Source organism: Pantherophis guttatus, chromosome 1 (genome assembly GCF_059756535.1).
Source record: "Pantherophis guttatus breed Tessera chromosome 1, ASM5975653v1, whole genome shotgun sequence".
Classification (NCBI taxonomy): Eukaryota; Metazoa; Chordata; class Lepidosauria; order Squamata; family Colubridae; genus Pantherophis; species Pantherophis guttatus.
Genome location: NC_142063.1, coordinates 327,099,203 through 327,118,325, shown reverse-complemented (window position 1 = coordinate 327,118,325; position 19,123 = coordinate 327,099,203). Strand labels below are relative to the sequence as shown.

Sequence of the window (19,123 nt, the reverse complement as noted above, 5' to 3'; positions counted from 1 at the left end):
AGCCTGCCCATCACGGTCATAAGTTATGATGGCCATAAATTGGGTCACCTATCTGACCAACTTTATATATTTTTTTGTAGTGATCATTAAGTGAACATCACTTCTTCTAAAGCAAATGCCCCAAAGCAAAACAATATTGGAGTAAAATTAGAATACAATTAGAAGAGATAATCAAACAGCATATAGAGATGAAGCCAGAAATATTTTTATTAGGAATACTCCCAGGGATATATGGAAAAAAAATACAATATTTAATTATACATACTATAACAGCAGCAAGAATAATATATACACAGAATTGGAAAAATAACAATATATCAACAGAAGACAATCTGATTAGAAAAGTTTTGGAGTGTGCAGAAATGGGCAAACTTACAAAGGAAATACAAGAAAAGGAGGAAACAGAATATTATATAGTGTGGGAGAAATGGTATCAATGGTTAGAGGAGAGGGATAAAAGGCAAGGAAAGAGTAAATGAAGAAGATATAGGAGTGGAAATGCAGTAACAAACAAGAGGAAACAGAAGAGATGCAGATCGTAGGAATCAAATTGTGTACACTGTTATCTATATGTATATATGTAAATAAATCAATATTAGAATTATATGTATAAAGGATAAATTGAAATAAGGGAGAAAAAATGGATATGTAAGAAATGTTTACCGATGCGAAATTGTTGAAAAGAAGAAAAAGATTGTAAAAGATTCTTTTTTGTTTTCAAAAAACCCCCCAAAAACTGTTTAATAAAAATTATTTTTTTTAAAAAAAAAGAGAGAACCAATGATTTCTTATGGGCTGTTATGGCCAAAAACCAGAAATAAACACTAATTTTCAGCAAAACGATTGTAAAATGTGGTCACGTGACTGTGGGATGCTACAAATGGACATAATTGCTGAGTGCCTGACGTGGTCATGTGATCACGGGAGTTGGGGGAGTGGCCATCAGAAGTTCGGAACCAGGTTATAAACTAAGCCACTGGTCTTAAGTCAAGGATTATCTGTACATGCCTTTGCTGTCCTCAAGTGGCCATCTGGATTTCTGCAACCCTGCATATGGTACCCAATTATTGGAACACTCTCCTACTTCTTAGGCACCAGATTTGGTTTTTTGCAGGAGTTGAAAAAGATATAACCACGGCATCATTTTGGATGCTCATGTCCACTGTTTAAGTTCACAGCTTATAGTGCCTTGTAATTTATTTGTTTAGAATTTTTAACATTTATAACAAACTTCTTCATGCTTTATTTGATGGAAAAACTGGAGTATATATAAACTAACCCATGTATCAAACAAAACCAGACTCCAACCACATTTGAGTATCCTTATGGGGAAAATGTGAAGATAAAATTCTTGCCAAAAGCCCAACCCTGTCACAGGAGTAAACATGAATGAATAATACAATCTATTTGCATCTACGTATCAGTCTCTGAATTTCTGTGTTTGGAATATGAATTGTTTTTGTTGTTCTTGGCCTATACCCGTGGTGGCAAACCTATGGCACGCGTGCCAACTGTGGCACGCGGAGCCATATTGGTGGGCACGCGAGCGTTGCCCTAGCTCAGCTCCAGCACGCATGCGCGCCCCAGCCATCTGATTTTCGGGCCTTCTGGTCCCACCGGAAGTCAGGAAACTGGATGTTTCTGGCCTCCAGAGGGCCTCCGGGGAGTGGGGGAGGCCGTTTTCGCCCTCCCCAAGAAAGCCGGCGAAAAATGGCCTACTGGGCCCACTGGGCCATCACGTGCAAAAAGTGTGAGGTCGCACGGGGGGGGGGGGGTTGTGTGCGCATGCGCGGAAGGGGAGGGCGCATTGAATTATGGATGTGGGCACACGTGCCCGCGACCCCCCACACTCCCCCCACTTTTGGCACGCAACGGCAAAAAAGTTAGCCATCACTGGCCTATACTGTCTTCTGTGTTCGGCTAAGTGCAGTGGTGGGAGTCAAATAATTTAACAATGACCGGCTTGGTGGGTGTGGCCAGGGGGTGTGACAGTCAGTACGCGGGCTCCTCACCCCACTGGGAGCAAAAACAGGCTGTGGGGGATGGGGGGCACACACACCCACGCCCCATTTTGGGCCCAGCAGGCTACCCTGCAGCCTCCTGGGAGCAAAAACAGGCCGCAGGGGGACTTCTGGAAGGGGCGGGGCAGGGCCAACCAACAATTTAACAACCGGTTCTGCCAAAGTAGTGCGAACCGGGTGAATCCCACCACTGACTAAGTGAATGCCTAAATGTCTATTTAAGGTACTGTTGACTTATTTAACAAAAGTAACAACAGACAAAAAGCCGAATTTGCACAGCAAAGCTGCAGGTTTTTTTTTTTTTTTTTTTTTTTGGCATTTCCCTCCTCCCACCTGCTGCCTAAAACATCCAGGCTCCAGATTGTTCATTTTTGGTCTACAAGATAGTGACTGCTGTGGACTTTGTTAGAAGTCTGCATATAAGAACCTTCCACACCTTTCCACAATGCTCCTGTGAGAGGTTGCAAGGGAGACGCAGAAAGAAAAGGCAGGAACTAGACATAAACAAGCAACAGATGGGAAAAGGCTTTGATACTAATGTATAAACGACAGCTTGCAAAAAGCACAGGAAAAACAGATTCAAATACTCAAAGAGATTCTGCTTTAATGAATTCACTAATAAAAGGCTGGAGCTTCCTACGGCAGCTTTCCAAGATTTCAAAATGAGGGGTCTTTAGCGCTGTCTGAGCCTGGTTGTTTTGCTGCAGGCATTTCATTACCAAACTAGGCAATATCATCAGTTTTAGCACTGGAGAGAGCACCAAGGACCCCTCATTTCAATCCTGAGCTATGAATATTCAATTCCATCGATTCCAAAATGAATTGTTTCACTAAAACTCCTTACTAAAGCCTAGGTAATCTTGTTTCTGTGTTCAGGGTTTGATGCCACCACGCCAACAGCGATGGAGAGCTATGCTTGTTCTGGATCCTTTAACAACCCCGGTCCCTGCAGGCAGTGCTTACCTAAGCATGAAGTGCTCAACCGTTGAGTTGCCCATCAGGTACAGGGTGACACTGAGAACCTCGCCTGGTTTGAGAGGTTTCTCAGGTAGCCGGATGAAGATGCTGTCATCCAGATGCTGCTCCTGCAAGGGTTGGGTGGCCGGCGGCTGAACCAGCCTCAGACTGCCAATGCGCAGGAGAGGGTGCTGGGTGGGACCTTCAATCCGTGCCCCGGCCCCGCCTCTCCGTCCCATTGGTTCGCTCCCGCACTCCCCCGTTGCATCGGGGGCGTGAAGCGTGTAATAGAGTTCTGCTTGCTGTACATCTCCACCTGGTTCAATGTCCTCCATCACTTTCCTCCGCCCCAGGGGCACGGCAGCGGGACCAAACCAAGCTTGAGGCAGCTCAGCTTGGGCTAGGCAGGTGGCCAGGCTGCCCCGAAGGCGGCAAGAGGCCCGGACCTCACGGGCCTCACGAAAGGCGTGGAGTCGCACACAGGGCAGCCGCTCGGTCACGTCGAAATCATCCCAGTCACGTCCGGCCACATAGAATAGCACCTGGGCTGTGGGTTGGTTGGCTGGCACCCGTGTGCCAACGATGAAAGCCCGTACTTTCCAGTTCACTGTCAGGCGTTCTGGTATCTCCAGAGTGCTTGAGGGCTGCAGCAGCTCCTTGGGTAGCACGAGGCCTGAGTTGAACGGTCCCAAAGAGACGTTGAGCACAGGTAGTTTCTTGGTTTGGAACACAACGAAAGGCTCCGACCGGGTCAAGCCAAGGATATTGTTTCCCCTTGGTATCGGCCGCGTCTCTCTCAGGAAGAATGCCAAGCGGGTATTGGAAAGATTGTAACTGACTGGAAGAACAGCAGCGACAGGAGGCTGGGAGGCCTCTGGAGCTTCTGAGCTTGTCGGGGGGACTTTGGCCTGAGCTGGAAATCAAGGGATAAAAAAATAACATGAAGTCATTGGCTGTTAGTATTGACCATCTTTTATATACTCCCTATCCTCTAGAATGGGGGTGGGGAACTATGGCCCTTTTATGACTTGTGGACTTCAACTCCCAGAATTCCTGAGCCAGCATGCCTCAGGAATTCTGGGAGTTGAAGTCCTCAAGTCATAAAAGGGCCATAGTTCCCCACCTCTGTCCTACAAAGTGCCGTAAAAAGTAAATCTAATCCTGGAATTGTTTCAATCCTTTACATCAATTGAAGAATTCCCTTCAGTCCTTAAGTGATACTTCATGGTTGGTTATTGTACAATCTGATGCAATCTTTGTGTTATACCCTACAAGCACCATGTGTTAGAACAGGACAGTGTTTCTCAACTTTGGCAAATTTAAGAAGTGTGGATTTCGACTCCCCAAATTCCCCAGCTGGCACGCTGGGAATTAAAGTCCACTCATCTTAAAGTTGCCAAGGTTGAAAGCAAGGGTGAAATCCAGAAGGTTCTGATAGGTTCTGGAGAACCGGTAGCGGAAACATTGAACAGTTCGGAGAACCGGTAGCGGAAACTTTGAGTAGTTCAGAGAACTGGCAAATACCACCTCTGGCTAGTCCCAGAGTGGGGTGGGAATGGGAATTTTGCAGTATCCTTCCCCTGGAGTGGGATGGGAATGGAGATTTTGCAGTATCCTTCCCCTGGAGTGGGGAGGGAATGGGGATTTTGCAGTATCCTTCCCCTGGAGTGGGGTGGGAATGGAGATTTTGCAGTATCCTTCCCCTGCCACGCCCACCAAACCACGCCCACCAAGCCACACCACACCACAGAACCAGTAGTAAAGAAATTTGGATTTCACCACTGGTTGAAAGAATATTGAATGTTATATCTTTTTTAAAAAAAAGAAGAGAGGAAAGGGAATTTATTTAGATTTAAATAAGTTGTCTTAAGAATTTATTGTTAAGCCCTTGTTGTCTTACACCATTGTTGTCTCAAGAAAAACAAAAAAAGATTGTTCTTAATACATTGTTGTCTTAAGAAATATCAGAGACTAAGTTTCTTGGCCTCTTTGGATAAGAGTCCAAGGAAACCAGTACCTGCTACTCTCTGATTTATCTCAAGACGACAATGCTGTGTGATAGGACGAGAGACAGTGACTGGTCCATAGTCAACCAATAAACTCCTTGACTAAGGCAGAACAAACATTACATTTCTTCACTCCAAATCCAACATCCTAACTTTATTTCCACACATGCTCTTGTTTACTATTCTTCCACTCCAAACTCTTCCTGCTACAGGGAAAGGCTAGTCCGTTTACTTCTGCCTTCATACTCTTAACCTTTCATTACAACACCCTCTGATTAAATTAGCACTCATCAAGTATCTTAAGACCACAAGTCCCAAATTTCCCAGGCCAATCTGGACATTCTGAACAACAAAACTCATTTTCTGTACACAGAAAAGCCTCAATTTTATGGATCAGTTGAAAGAAGGAATATCTGTTACACCTAAATGTGCATTAAATCCAATTTGATATAACTTCATTTGCATCCATTCATATCTATAGCGTACAGTTTAATTACATGATTTACTTGAGTGTATACAAGTGAAGTCAATTATGTAATGATGCAAATAATGTAAATTAATATTACTGACGTAAATTATACCAATTGCTCAGATTGTTTTCGAAACAGTTGGCCTTGTCTGTTATTTGAGAGTGAATGCCAGCTATTTTGACATTGAAGTCTACTTCATGGGCAGACACCCACAATTAATCTTCCCTATGTTTCCTACCTGTCCTACTGGGGCTGACAGGAGGGCCATGTTCTGGCTCTTATCAGCTAAATCACGGGTGTCAAACTCGCTGCGTCACGTTGCAATATTTTTTTCCTTCAAGGAGCTGGGGTGGGCCTGGCGTAGCATGATGCATCTGGCTCGCGGGCTGCCAGTTTGACACCTGTAAGCTAAATAGTGTTGGCTGGCAAGGCCAAGAAGGAGAGTCTTTTCTGCCATGGCACCAGTGGTGGGTTGCTCCCGGTTCGGTCCGGTTCTATAGAACCGGTAGTAAAACCAGCAGAAAGCTCCGCCCACCCACCACGTCATTATGGGTGATCTGCACATGCGCCCCCACTGCCAACTAGTAGTAAAGGTACGTGGAACCCACCCCATCCTATCGAACATCATTTTGTCTGAAATTAGAATGGCCAGAATCCTGTTGCCTTTCGTAAGCCTTGAAAATTCATGCCTGGGTCTGGAACCCCAAGGGAACCAGTCTCTTGGCCTTGCTGATGGTGGTTTTTACGGTGCTTGGCTGCTGTGTGTTTTCATTTTTACATGTATTTTATTTATTTTATTGTGAGCCCTCTCCAGTCACATATTTAAGATGGCTGGCTGTATACAGTAGTCCTTGACATACAGCTAGTCATTTAGTGAATTTTCAAAGATAGGACACACCCCAAAATGGGAATTATGATGTCTGCCCCTCCATCACATCACTGTATTTTAGGCACTTGGCAAATATACAACTGTTTGCAGTGCCCTGTTTTTGCCAGAAACTGGCATTTACTTGTGATTTGCGGCAAAAACCCTCTCATAGCAAACAATGTGTTTGCTTAATAAGCACCGCAAAAAAGTCATAAAATCAGGTCTGGTCTCATAGTGAGCATGCTTTATGAGCATCATGACTTACTGTATGATCGAAATTGTGGGTTCAATTACAGTTATAAGTCAAGGACTACCTGTAGATCAAATAAACAAAGGAACAGCTAGGGGTGAATGTTGAAATAAAACAGATTTAACCCCTATATGGAACTGCAGTAAGGTGATAGTGCAGATATCCTGAGGAGAAAGTCAGGCTATTCCACAAATGTGGGAGTTACTACACATCCCATATATCTTGACTGGAGGCTAAAACATATGAAGAACTGTTGCAGGAACTGGATATGTCTAGTTTAATGAAGAGAAGGACTAGGGGAGACATGATAGCAGTGTTCCAGTATCTCAGGGGCTGCCACAGAGAGAGGGAGTCAAGCTATTCTCCAAGGCACCTGAAGGCGGGACAAGAAGCAATGGGTGGAAACTAATCAAGGAGAGAAGTAACCTAAAACTAAGGAGAAATTTCCTGACAGTTGCAACAATTAATCAGTGGAACAACTTGCCTCCAGAAGTTGTGAATGCTCCAACACTGGAAGTTTTTAAGAAGATATTGGATATTTCAACATAGTGTTCCCCAATCGTAAATGCCCTCCAAAAGGGTGAAGTTCATCTTACTGTTTGGGGCTGAAGCAGAGGGGAGAAAGGATTTTCTTGTCTCACCACCCCCCGGTTTAAGATAAGTGTTGGGTCTTTTTAAAATTAGAAAAATTGGGTTTCAGGAGCTTACCCTATAATTTGGTAGGTTCCCACTTCTGAAAATGGGGGCAGCCTGGCGGCTCAGTGGTTAAGAAGCTGGGATTGTCAGCTGGAAAGCTGTCAGCCCAGGTTTGAGACCCGAGCTCCACATGACGGGGTGAGCTCCCGTTCTTACTCCAGCTCTTGCCAACCTAGCAGTTCAAAAGCATACAAATGCAAGTAGATAAATAGGCACCACTTCTGTGGGAAGGTAACAGCACTCTGTGACATCATGTTGGCCTCATGCAGAAATATCTTCAGACAGCACTGGCTCAATGGTCTTGAGATGGAGATGAGCACCTCCCCCTAAGTCGGCAATGACTAGTGGAGTAAAATCCGCAGGGACCCTTTACTCACTTCAGAATGTCAGACAACTTCGTCATTGATTTTGGACAACTGGGCTCAAATGGGGCTTCAAGAAGTCACAAAATGGAGGAGCATGTGGGAGGACATGTACATCTGGCCCTGAGGTCCCTGGTTATCTATTCTCTAGTCCAAAAGAGTCCTCCAGTCTGAAAGAATCTGGCCTGTAGCAACACCACTCTAAACATTTTTCGTTACCTTATTATCAAAGCATTATTGGCCACACGGCCTCCTCCTGTCTCTCTTAGCATCAGGGGCCTCATTTGATCATCAACACAACTGTGCATTCGTAGGAGGCTCCGATTATCTCTGGGGCTAGAAGAAGCCATGGAGAATGGTCCACTAACTGGCACCTTTCACCATTCAAGTGCTGGAAGCAGCTGCACAAGGGAGGACTTAGCTTGCCCTCCCTGAACTCCAGCCTCAGAGGAAAAATTAGAGCTATTAATACGCAAACACCTTCATTAACCCTCCTAAATGCATGCAGATTGTGTCCTTCAATCAGCCGCTCTTGGTACAACAGAGATGGTGGCTGCATATTTATAGCTCCTAACAAAACATCTGTCAAGAGGAAACAAGTGTTTGTGTTTGAACAGAACTCAGGGATTCCTATCCCTGAATCCAATACTGGCACTGAAGGATTCCAGTCCACAGATAGGAACACAAAATATTTTGGTGCTAGAAGCCAAAATCTTTTTTAAAAGGTTTCCCATGCTGTTAAAAATTAGTGGTGTTTTTAATGAGAGATGGAGCATCCCCAAACTATCCAGATAGTGTTACACTTCAACTCTTATCAGCATAGCCACACTGTGGCTTTGATCAGAGCAACTTAGTTAATTTGAGAGCCAGCCAGTTTGGTCTAGTGGTCAAGGCACCAAGGCTAGAAACAAGGAGACCATGAGTTCTAGTCCCATCTTTGGCATGAAAGCCAACAGAGTAGAGTGACTTTGGGCCAATCATTCTCCAATCAGCCCAATGTACTTAAAGAGTTGTTGTTGGGATAATAGGGGGAGGAAAAAGAACTATTTTGTTCGCTGCCTTGAGTTACTTATAAAATAACAAAAGCGGGATAAAAATCAGATAAATGAATAAATGCAGTTTGACCTCAAGGGCCAAGTAGTAAACCAGCAGGAAAGAAACCTACATTGCCAGAAGGCAAGTCTAGAACAAGATATGTGGCACCAGGGATGAAAACAGCAATAGCACTTAGACCTATATACCACTTCGTAATGTTTTAAGCACTCTCTAAGCCAGAGGTCTTCAAATTTGGCAGCTTTAAGAACTGTGGACTTCAACTCCCAGAATTCTCCAGCCAGCATAGCATAGTTTAGCATAGCTGGCTGGAGAATTCTGGGAGTTGAAGTCCACAAGTCTTAAAGCTGCCAAGTTTGAAGAGCTCTGCTCTAAGTGGTTTACAGAGTCAGCATATTGCCTGCAACAACCTGGGTCCTCATTTCACCAACCTCGGAAGGATGGAAGTCTGAGTCAACAGTGAGCTTGTCGGGATCGAACTCCTGGAAATGGGCAGTTAGCCTGCAGTACTGCATTCTAACCACTGTGCCACCGCAGCTCATAAAGTCAATTTTATGAGGTCAATTTTACTCACAAACCCATTTTAAAAAAAGATAACTGAATAATGTTAATTGGTTCGGTTTCCATATATCCAAGCATTTACCCTTCTTTTCATATTCCATAGAAGAGCAATTTCTGGAGTAACTTTTATGTATGTATTTTGTAATTCAATTTTCATCCACTTTCTCTGTGCAACTAAAGTACCCCAGCATATTCAGTTTTACTTGTTTATGTACTTTTGTATTCAATCCACAGTCTTGACCTTATTTCTTCTAGCTTTAGTGCAGCCACTTTGTTTTTTTTGTTTTTTTGTTTTTTTTTTAATTTGATTTATATGCAGCCCTTCTCCGGAGACTCAGGGCGGCTTACAATGCGTTAAGCAGTAGCCTTCATCCTTTTGTATATTTATACAAAGTCAGCTTATTGCCCCCATAAACTGGGTCCTCATTTAACCTACCTTAGAAAGGATGGAAGGCTGAGTCAACCTTGAGCCTGGTAAGATTCGAACCTGCAGAAATTGCAGGCAGCTGTGTTAATAACAGGGTGCATTAAACCACTGTACTACCAAGGCTCCTTGTTAAGCATTCCATTCCAAAAGCATTCAATTTACTATTGTGTTCTTTTTGCCACACCCAGTGCTCGCTCCCCTATAACAAAGTGGACAGAAGAAACATATTATACCTAGAATTTTCGTTCCTTTTCACGGATATTCATTACTTGTCACCACTAACAAACGAAGGAGTACTTTTCCACAAATATTTGCATTTCTTACCATTTCTCCATACATTTTCTCATCTTTGGTAAACATTCCATTAAGGAACACAAATCCATCCACTGGCTCTATTTTTTCGTTCTTTTTTGTATAAGGTATAAATAATCAGTCCATTTTCCATGTCAAACTATTTTAGTCCTTGACACATTAATGTTCAAATCTGTACTCCCTGTTGCCATCATGCAATCTATCTAACATTCTCTCCAAATGATTTCGGTTTCCTGCCAGCAACACAGCACCATCTGCATAGGAAAGTACAAATACATTCTCATTTCCAACCAATACATCTCCAATATCACCAACCAGAACTTCTTATACATTAAACAACCAAAGGGATATTACATATCTTTGCTTTACTTCCAGCTCATTGTGGAACCATTTATTAAAACATTCAATTTATTCTTGTATGTTTTCCTTCCTTTGTATACATCTCTTACAGTGTCCAATAACTAACCTTCAACTTTTCCTATTCTTGCTTGACTTCAACAAATGTACAATAAACTTTCTTTCCCATGGCCATGCACTTCTCAATGGCATGCTGAAGGGCAAAAAATCTCTACAATAAACCCCCTCCTTGGCATAATACCACACTGTACTTTCAAATATTGCTCATTATCACCTCTTGTACCCTTTTCAATCAGAATTCTTTCAAACGAGGGGGCTGGATTAGAAGATCTCCAAAGTCCCTTCCAACTCCATAATTCTGTTATTCTGCTTTGGAATACTATATCATAATCATAAATTTATTTGTCAAGCATATAAAAGATAACAGGTAAAAGTATAAACATAATTTGAATACATGAAAAGTAAAAAGGAATATTAAGACAGAGATGGTAGGCACGCTGGTGCACTTATGCACGCCCCTTACAGACCTCTTAGGAATGGGGTGAGGTCAATAGTAGACAGTTTAAGGTTAAAGTTTTGGGGGTTTGGGGAAGAAACTAAAGTCAGGTAGTGCATTCCAGGCATTGACCCCTCTGTTGCTGAAGTCATATTTTCTGCAATTGAGTTTGGAGCAGCTTATCTCCCTATAGTGCTTGCATTTATTCTTGCTAGTTTGGATTTTGGGCAGAAGATCAATAATCTTATTCTCTTATTGTCAGGCACTGATGCAATCTTTAGATATTTATTTATTATACAGATTTATATGGCCAACCAACTCACACAGAGGTGACTCTGGGCAGTTTACAACATTAAAAATCCACAACATTAATAACCCATGGAATCCCACCCTTCTCCGCCAATGGCAGCAACAACACAATCAAATCAAACACTTGATCAGCTCCTATCTCCATTCATGGGCCTAAGGCCCACTAACAAAACCATGTCTTCATGGTCTTTCAGAAAAGCAACAAAGTAAGGGCCAATCGTACCTCGGGGAGAATGCTGTTCCATAGAAAAGAGGCCGCCATCAAGAAGGCCCTTTTTCATGGTCCCACCAAATGTACATCCTAGATAGGACCCACAAAATACCCTGCCTCCCCATTCTGATGGACCGAATGAATGTAATAGGAGAGAGGTGATCCTTCAAATAGCCAGTTATGTGATGTATTAAATAAGTTAAACAACCACTCTAAGCAAACTATATCCACATTTTACACCATCTATCTTGACAGCTTTACCATTTACACGCTTTCTGACAGCATTTATCACTTCATCCACTTTCTCTTCATTGCTAATATTAATAGCATTCACTGCTTGGTGTAGTGCTTTAGGTGCTGGACTAAAAACAGGAGATCATAAGTTGTAGTTCTCTCTTAGATATGGGAGTCAGCAGGGTGAATTGGGACTGAACAGTCTTTCTCATTCCACTCCATTTCACAGGGCTGATATGGAAAGAGAGAACATTATGTATGCTACCTTGAGCGGCCCAAAAAAATAACATTGAGAGGATAGCACTTAACAATAGCACTTAGATTTATATACTGCTTCGTAGTGTTTTACAGCCTTCTCTAAGCGGTTTACAGAGTCAACCTATTGCACCCAACAATCTGGATTCTCATTTGACCGACCTCAGAAGGAGGGAAGGCTGAGTCAACCTTGAGCCAGTCAGGATCAAACTCCTGGCAGTGGACAAAGTTAGCTTGCAATACTGCATTCTAACTATGCCATCATGGCTCTTACAGGATAACATAATGATATCCAAATAAGGGACGTGGTGGCTCAGTGGCTAAGACCCTGAGCTTGTCAATCGAAAGTTCGGCAGCTCAACGGTTCAAATCCCTAGTGCCGCATAATGGGGTGAGCTCCTGTTACTTGTCCCAGCTTTTGCCAACCTAGCAGTTGGAAAGCACGTAAAAAATGCAAGTAGAAAAATAGGGACCACCTTTGGTGGAAAGGTAACAGCATTCCGTGCGCCTTTGGCATTGAGTCATGCTGGCCACATGACCATGGAGACGTCTTTGGACAGCGCTGGCTCTTTGGCTTTGAAACGGAGATGAGCACCGCCCCCTAGAGTTGGGAACGACTAGCACATATGTGCGAGGGGAACCTTTACCTTTTACCTAATGATGTCCAAAGCTCAGTCTTTACCATGATTTCTATTTTATTTATTTATTTATTAAATTTATATGTCGCCCATCTCACTATCCAAAGCAACTCTTTGGACCCCAACTTCTCAGAAAATAAGATAAAGGGAAATTGTGCCTGCCAGAGAGTTCAGTGGGCTAAGAAGAGTAACAGAATAACAGAGTTGGAAGGGACCTTGGAGGTCTTCTAGTCCAACCGTGCTCAAGCATAAAAACCTATACCATTTCCAAAAAATGGTTGTTCAATCTCTTCTTTAAAACCTCCAGGGGTGCTATTCAGCAGGTTCTGACAGGTTCTGGAGAACCGGTAGCGGAAATTTTGAATAGTTCAGAGAACCGGCAAATACCACCTCTGGCTGGCCCCAGAATGGAGTGGGAATGGAGATTTTGCAATATCCTTCCCCCAGGAGTGGGGACAGAATGGAGATTTTGCAGTATCCTTCCCCTGCCATGCCCACCAAGCCACGCCCACAGAACCGGTAGTAAAAAAATCTGAATTCCACCACTGAGTAGGGCTCTCTTTGTATAATCCAACAAGTCAAAATCATGGTTCTAATGATGTAATTGAACTCTGTTCATTTAAAAAAAAAAACATGCACTGTACATAAAAAACAGGCAGAGCTTTGATTGCACCATTGTGTTTATCATCCTGATTTTTTTAAAAAAACAGACTTTACTGATATTCCTGCTCACCAATTTACTTCTCTAAGGGTTCTGTAAGTGGGCGTGCACAAGGTAATGCTCATTTTTTTTAGAATGATTACTACATGCAGAATCATCAAAGGGCTTTGTATGGATTAATTACGTAAAAAAAGAAAACCTTTATATAACTAGATGCGTTCAATATTTTTGGCACAGAGTTTAGCACAGAGGGCCCAACTAATAGTCTCCTTTATCCTCCATGTATTTTGTTCCTTCCAATTAAAACCATTCTCTATCAAGCAGCTAATCCTATAGTTTGTGGCAGATAGCAACATATGCTAATTAGTACTGTGCAAAAATGCTTTTCTTTCTTTTTTAGTTTTATTGTTTGATTTGGTTTGTGCTAAGTGTTGGTTTCATACATTGACCTTGAATTCTAGCATTATGAGACAAGAAGGAATAATTCTTATGGCATTCACTTCGTTATGAAAACAGTTCTGCAGTCAAGGCTGTTTCTGTTATAAATTATATAGAATAATGGGAGATCGCATTTTATTATAAACACTTTTAGAGGCAAAACAAAGAAGTGAAGGTACTTGACTTATCAGGCTAACACAACACAGCATAACTTCTGCCTTCACTTTTTGCTTATATTATGGTCTAAATTTAAACCAAGTGGATCAGATAAATTCTGACTTCTCTACCATCATTTTTTAAACAACATGTTTATGCATTATCACAACTTTAAAATATTTTTAACATATGAAGCCATATGTACATATAATTCTTTATAATTCTTTGTATGGATTCACGCACAGAAAGATTTATGTGGGGAGAATAACTGGATGGTCAAATGTAGAAACATTCAGAACAGAAGCAGCTGAGAGAAGAATAAAGCTTTTCACAATTTTATGCCATTTTTACCCATGTGCTTTGTGATTGTTGGGTCGTACCTAGTCCCCCTTGTTGATTTAGCTTCTATCAAAGCTTCAGGAAAATAAATACACAAATACTTGTATCTCTAGAAACCCTAAATTAAATTTGCCTTTATGGTCCTTAAATAGGAATATTTTTAATGTGCAAAAATAAAAGCATCTACAATACTACTATGCATCAGAAGCTAATACAAAATACAGCTTCTGTAATCCTAAACATTTTATTAGTCACTGCACATGCCAGCATTTAGACAATCTTGACTGATCTTGAAAGAAACTAAGCAGACCTAGAACTAAAGGTGGATGGAACACCATCAGGAATAGGAAATTGAAAAACATCCTGGAAGACAGCTGTGGCAAGATAGATCCATACTGATGCTGAGGAAAAACTCTATGGATATCTTGTGTCTATGTAGTCAGTAAGATTAAGCATGACTTGGGAAGATCTTTACCTTTTCAGTGCTATTCTCTGAGGAGAATATCCCACTTCAAGAGAATCTACAGAACATCCAAGAGCGAAAACATTTAAAACATTTCCCTCACGTGTCCTGTCTGTTCAATCTCCCAAATTCCTTGAATTTAATTGCGATGTCCAAAGGTATGTGGACCTTACCATGCTAATGAAATCTGCCCAATTGTGTTCTGTCAAGTGCCTGAAAAGGATTAAAACCAGGCACTTTGTTTCATGTTTAAAAAAGCGGAGATGTAATGATTTTGGCAGTCATGTCAGATTTTTAAATTTCCTTTTCCTCAGACCACAGTGTCACAGAAGGCTAGATGATTACATTAAAAGACGTGCCATTTCATGCCTGGTGAGCAACACATACGGTTTCTTAGACTTGTCTGAAATAAATTTTAATTAACAGCCTTTTTGGCAATTATTTCCCTTAGGCTTCTAAAAACCTGCCTTTGATTGCTTCTAGCTGTTGCATTCACACGCAACAGAGTTTCAACCTGGTTACTGAATAAACCCAGTTTTCTGGGGTTTGTGCCATAGATTGAATTGTAAGCCAAATAGGGTGAATTCGCAAAGTATACAGAGCTATTAAAAATGTTTTAAGCGAGATTATCAGAAATGGGGTTTAGCAGCTGTGCAGAAGTAATTGCTAAGCCTTCAACTGACCTGATTGTGTGAACACAACTATCAAGTTGAGGCTCTAAAGAGAAGTTCAAGATGGCACACAATTGGCACTACCTACCCTTGGATGAAAGGGGAAAGGTTTAAATGTCAGCAGTCTGGTGCTATTTGACCCTTTTATTTTACTTGTGAGCTTCATAAAAGCTACTGGGGATAAAATAATCGCCTTTGGCATGGTGTCTTCACATGCTGTATCGGTATCTACCTGCTGGGTATGGGTATGCCTAGTTTAATGAAAAGAAGGACCAGGGAGTGACATGATAGCAGTGTTCCAATATTTGAGGGGTTGCCACAAAGAAGTGGGAGGTCAACCTAGAATACTTTATTTGGAATAGAATAGAATATTTTATTTGGCCAAGTGTGATTAAAAGGTAACAGATTAACAGAGTTGGAAGGGACCTTATAGGTCATCTAGTCCAACCCCCCGCTCAAGCAGGAGACCCTATACCGTTTCTGACAAATGGCAATCCAATCTTTTCTTAAAAGTCTCAAGTGATGAAGCTCCCACAACATCCAAAGGCAAGCTGTTGCATTGGTTGATTATTCTCACTGTCAGAAAGTTCCTCCTCATTTCTAGATTGAATCTCTCCTTGGTCAGTTTACACCCATTATTCCTTGTCTGGCCTTCAGGTGCTTAAGTGTTTCAGATTAGACACACAAGGAATGTGTCTCCAGTGCAGAAGCTCTGGGCGTACATGCAAAAGAAAGCAACAGCTCTTTTCTCCAAAAAAAAACAGTCCAGATCTTCAAAGCACCTGAAGGCAAGACAAGAAGCAATGGATGGAACCAATCAAGGAGAGAACTGACCTGGAAATAAGGAGAAATTTCCTGACAGTTGAATAACTTGCCTTCAAAAGTTGTGGATCATCCATCATTGGAGTTTTTAAAGAAGAGATTGGACAGCCACTTGTCTGAAATGGTAGGAGGCTGGACTAGAAGATCTCCAAGGTCCCTTCCAACTCTGTTATTCTGGCTGGAGAATTTGGGGAGTTGGAGTCCACATAGGTTAAAGTTATTGAGGTTCAGAAGCACTCAACTAGAGAGGCAATATACATATACCCTAGACCAGGAGTCTCCAACCTTGGCAATTTTAAGTCTGGAGGACTTTAACTTCCAGAATTCCCAGAATTCTGGGAGTTGAAGTCCACCAGGCTTAAAGTTGCCAAGGTTGGAGACTCCTGGTCTAGACACATGAACAGACGGGGAAGCTAATTTAGGGTGACTTCAAATGCAAACTATGTGACCTCAAGGATGCCCCATAACCTTTTTCCTTGTAGTATAGAAAACAAAAGCTTTGGTGTTTTTGGAAGTCTGGCATTCCAGAAGGGAGAATCCACACAAGCTTCACCTGTCAGGTGAATTGCCCAGTCTCTTCTCTTCTGGAGACTGGAAAAACCATATGAGTTTCCAGGAGATACAGACAACTAGGTGACAGTTACATTTGGGGGGTTGGGGAGAACAGAAATCAGAGAAAAGTTTTTCAGCTTCTTAGATGAGAAGCGAAACATCTTCAAAGAAAAACCAGAAAGTCCAGCTGCCTCTTGAAAAAGCACCTGTCAAGGTCCCGAATAATGAACCCAAGCAAATCAGAACTCTGAGACTGCGATCCTTCTCAAAGATCTTCTTTATTGAGTACATCATATCGGCACAGCTTCAAAGGAAAACCCGACTCTAAATCTTTCCCACGTTTTCAGTATAATTAAAATAGGAAATAACCCCATCCCCAAGTGCCACAGGTCACATTGGCCAGTTGGATTAATTGGCGGGCTCCCCAGGCACTCCTTCCCCAACCTTATCCGTTGCCATTAAGATGACCTTGGTTCTCATGAGAAAGCTCTCTGTCGTGTCTAGAAAGGCATTCCAACCTCCTTCCCCCCTTCCTCCTCTGTGTGGCAACTGAGGAACATAAAAATGGCTGCTGCCACGTTCAGTTTGAAGTTGACAGCACCTTTGGGACAACCGTGACCTAGAGGACTGAGAATCTCCATAGACATTTTAACCTTCTCTGGAACAAAAGGTAATGAAGGGTGTTGAACAAGACCAAAGTAATCCTCAGGAAGCAGAGAGTAATGCCTGCTTGAGAAGAAAGGAGATAGGAACCCTAGCAAACCAAGTGGAGTGCAGTGGACTATTTGGAGCCCATGACAAGAGCAGAACTAAATGTCTCTGGACTGGAAGTAAAAGTGATTCAAAAATGTTATGTATGTAGATTTGGGTGGGCAGTTTGAATTAACTGACCGTCAGCTGATTGGCTGACCACCACAGCTGCAAGGTATATAAAGGGAGCTGTTTCCCCTGGTCAGTTGCTGGGTTCTCACCCTACAATAAAGAGCTGTTGTCACTCACTGCCTGGCTTGCTGCATCCTCATTCACCCAACCTAACAAAAAATCTCTAGAAAATCAACAGGTGTTAAGAGAGGGAGAAGTCGCAAACCTTAACTGCAGGTTACACCCAGGACAAGCGGATTGGAGCAGAGAACAGGAGAAATATTTCCTCTTAGCTATTTGAACCTCAGACCTCAAGTGCCAGGGAAATCAGGAGATCCAAGCAGTTCAGATGGGTATAAAGATTTATTGCAAGCTTATGCTCTCTACAAGAATCTGAACTACTAACAGCCCAAACAAATTGGCAGAAGAGAACTTAATGGAATTCAAGTCGGGCTAGATTTAGATCTCTTGTGGGCACAAAGGGACTCATGACTGATGATGCATTTGACCCCTCCCCTCCCTTGGGCTCAGCCTGGTCATCTCTTACATGACATAAAGGTTTGTGTCCACTCTGTCCACAGATCTCTGTAAAAGGCCAATATTCAAAGCTCTGTTTGTGATATTCTCAGCACCAAATGCTTTATTCCACCCAATGCATTTTGTTTGGGAATTTGGTTACGCGAATTAGAAGAAAGAGATTATTTTTAAATTCTAAGACTGATGTATTCCTTTTTTTCATCCTTTCAAAAAGCTACTAAGGCCGAGAGGTGATGAAGCAGAGTTGGTAATTCATTTATTTTATTTCTTAGGCTGCTTAACTACAGATGATTCTGGGAAACTTACTCTTTAAAAGCAAGAACAAATTAAGAAACAGATCACGGATATCCAGAAGAGGAAAATCAAACGTAACAACAATAAGGACCCCACAAGGGGTCAGCAGCAACACTATCCCAGGCCCTGAAAGCAGCAAGTTTTTCAGAGACTTTTTGAATATAATTAAGGTGGGAACCATATGGATCTCTGTGGGGATTCTCTTCTAGAGGGCTGGTATCCTCTTTATTATCATCACCGTATTATTTACCAGTTAAAAGTAAATTGCTCGTATTCTAAGAGTCCTATGTCTCTCTCTCTCTCTCTCTCAAGCTGATAATATGCTATTTCCAAGGTTGCTGATATGCGCAAATACAAAGAGCTGACAGATTTACTACCGTTTTAGGCAGATAACAACAGACAGACGATGTGAGTCAAATGCCTAAAAAGGGAGCTTGCCTTGATGAACACAGTCCAAGCAACAGTAATGTAGTCCAGATATATTCCAAAAGTCACAGGATTCTAAATTGGGTAGTCAGAGGGTCCAACGGTCAAGTCACAAACAAGATGCAGGATCAAGATGCAAGAGCTAGGAAGTCAAACATCATCTCCAAGGAAGACTGCAAGCAAAGGAGTCAACTAAAATCTCTGTAGACAACTGGCTGCAATTACACATGCCCAGTGGTGGTTTTCATTTACCTTCGCTACCGGTTTGGAACTGTGAGCGCGCGCGGCACTTCTGCACATGTGCAGGACCTTCTGTGCATGCACAGTGTCCGTGATGACATCCAGGCGGGTTGGCGGAGCCTCCTGCTGCCACCGCTACCGGGCTAAATGGTAGAAACCCACAAATGTGCGTCACTCTTT

The 19,123-nt window shown here is 42.3% G+C and overlaps 1 protein-coding gene across 1 annotated transcript in view; it reads right to left on the bottom strand.

Moving 5' to 3' along the window:
* TMEM132E (transmembrane protein 132E) overlaps positions 1-19,123 on the bottom strand; it is a 277,104-nt gene that overhangs the window by 40,609 nt on the left and 217,372 nt on the right. The window contains exon 3 of the mRNA XM_034420955.3: positions 2,985-3,891. Within this exon, the coding sequence (XP_034276846.1) occupies positions 2,985-3,891 (907 nt within the window). The remainder of the gene's footprint in view (positions 1-2,984; positions 3,892-19,123) is intronic.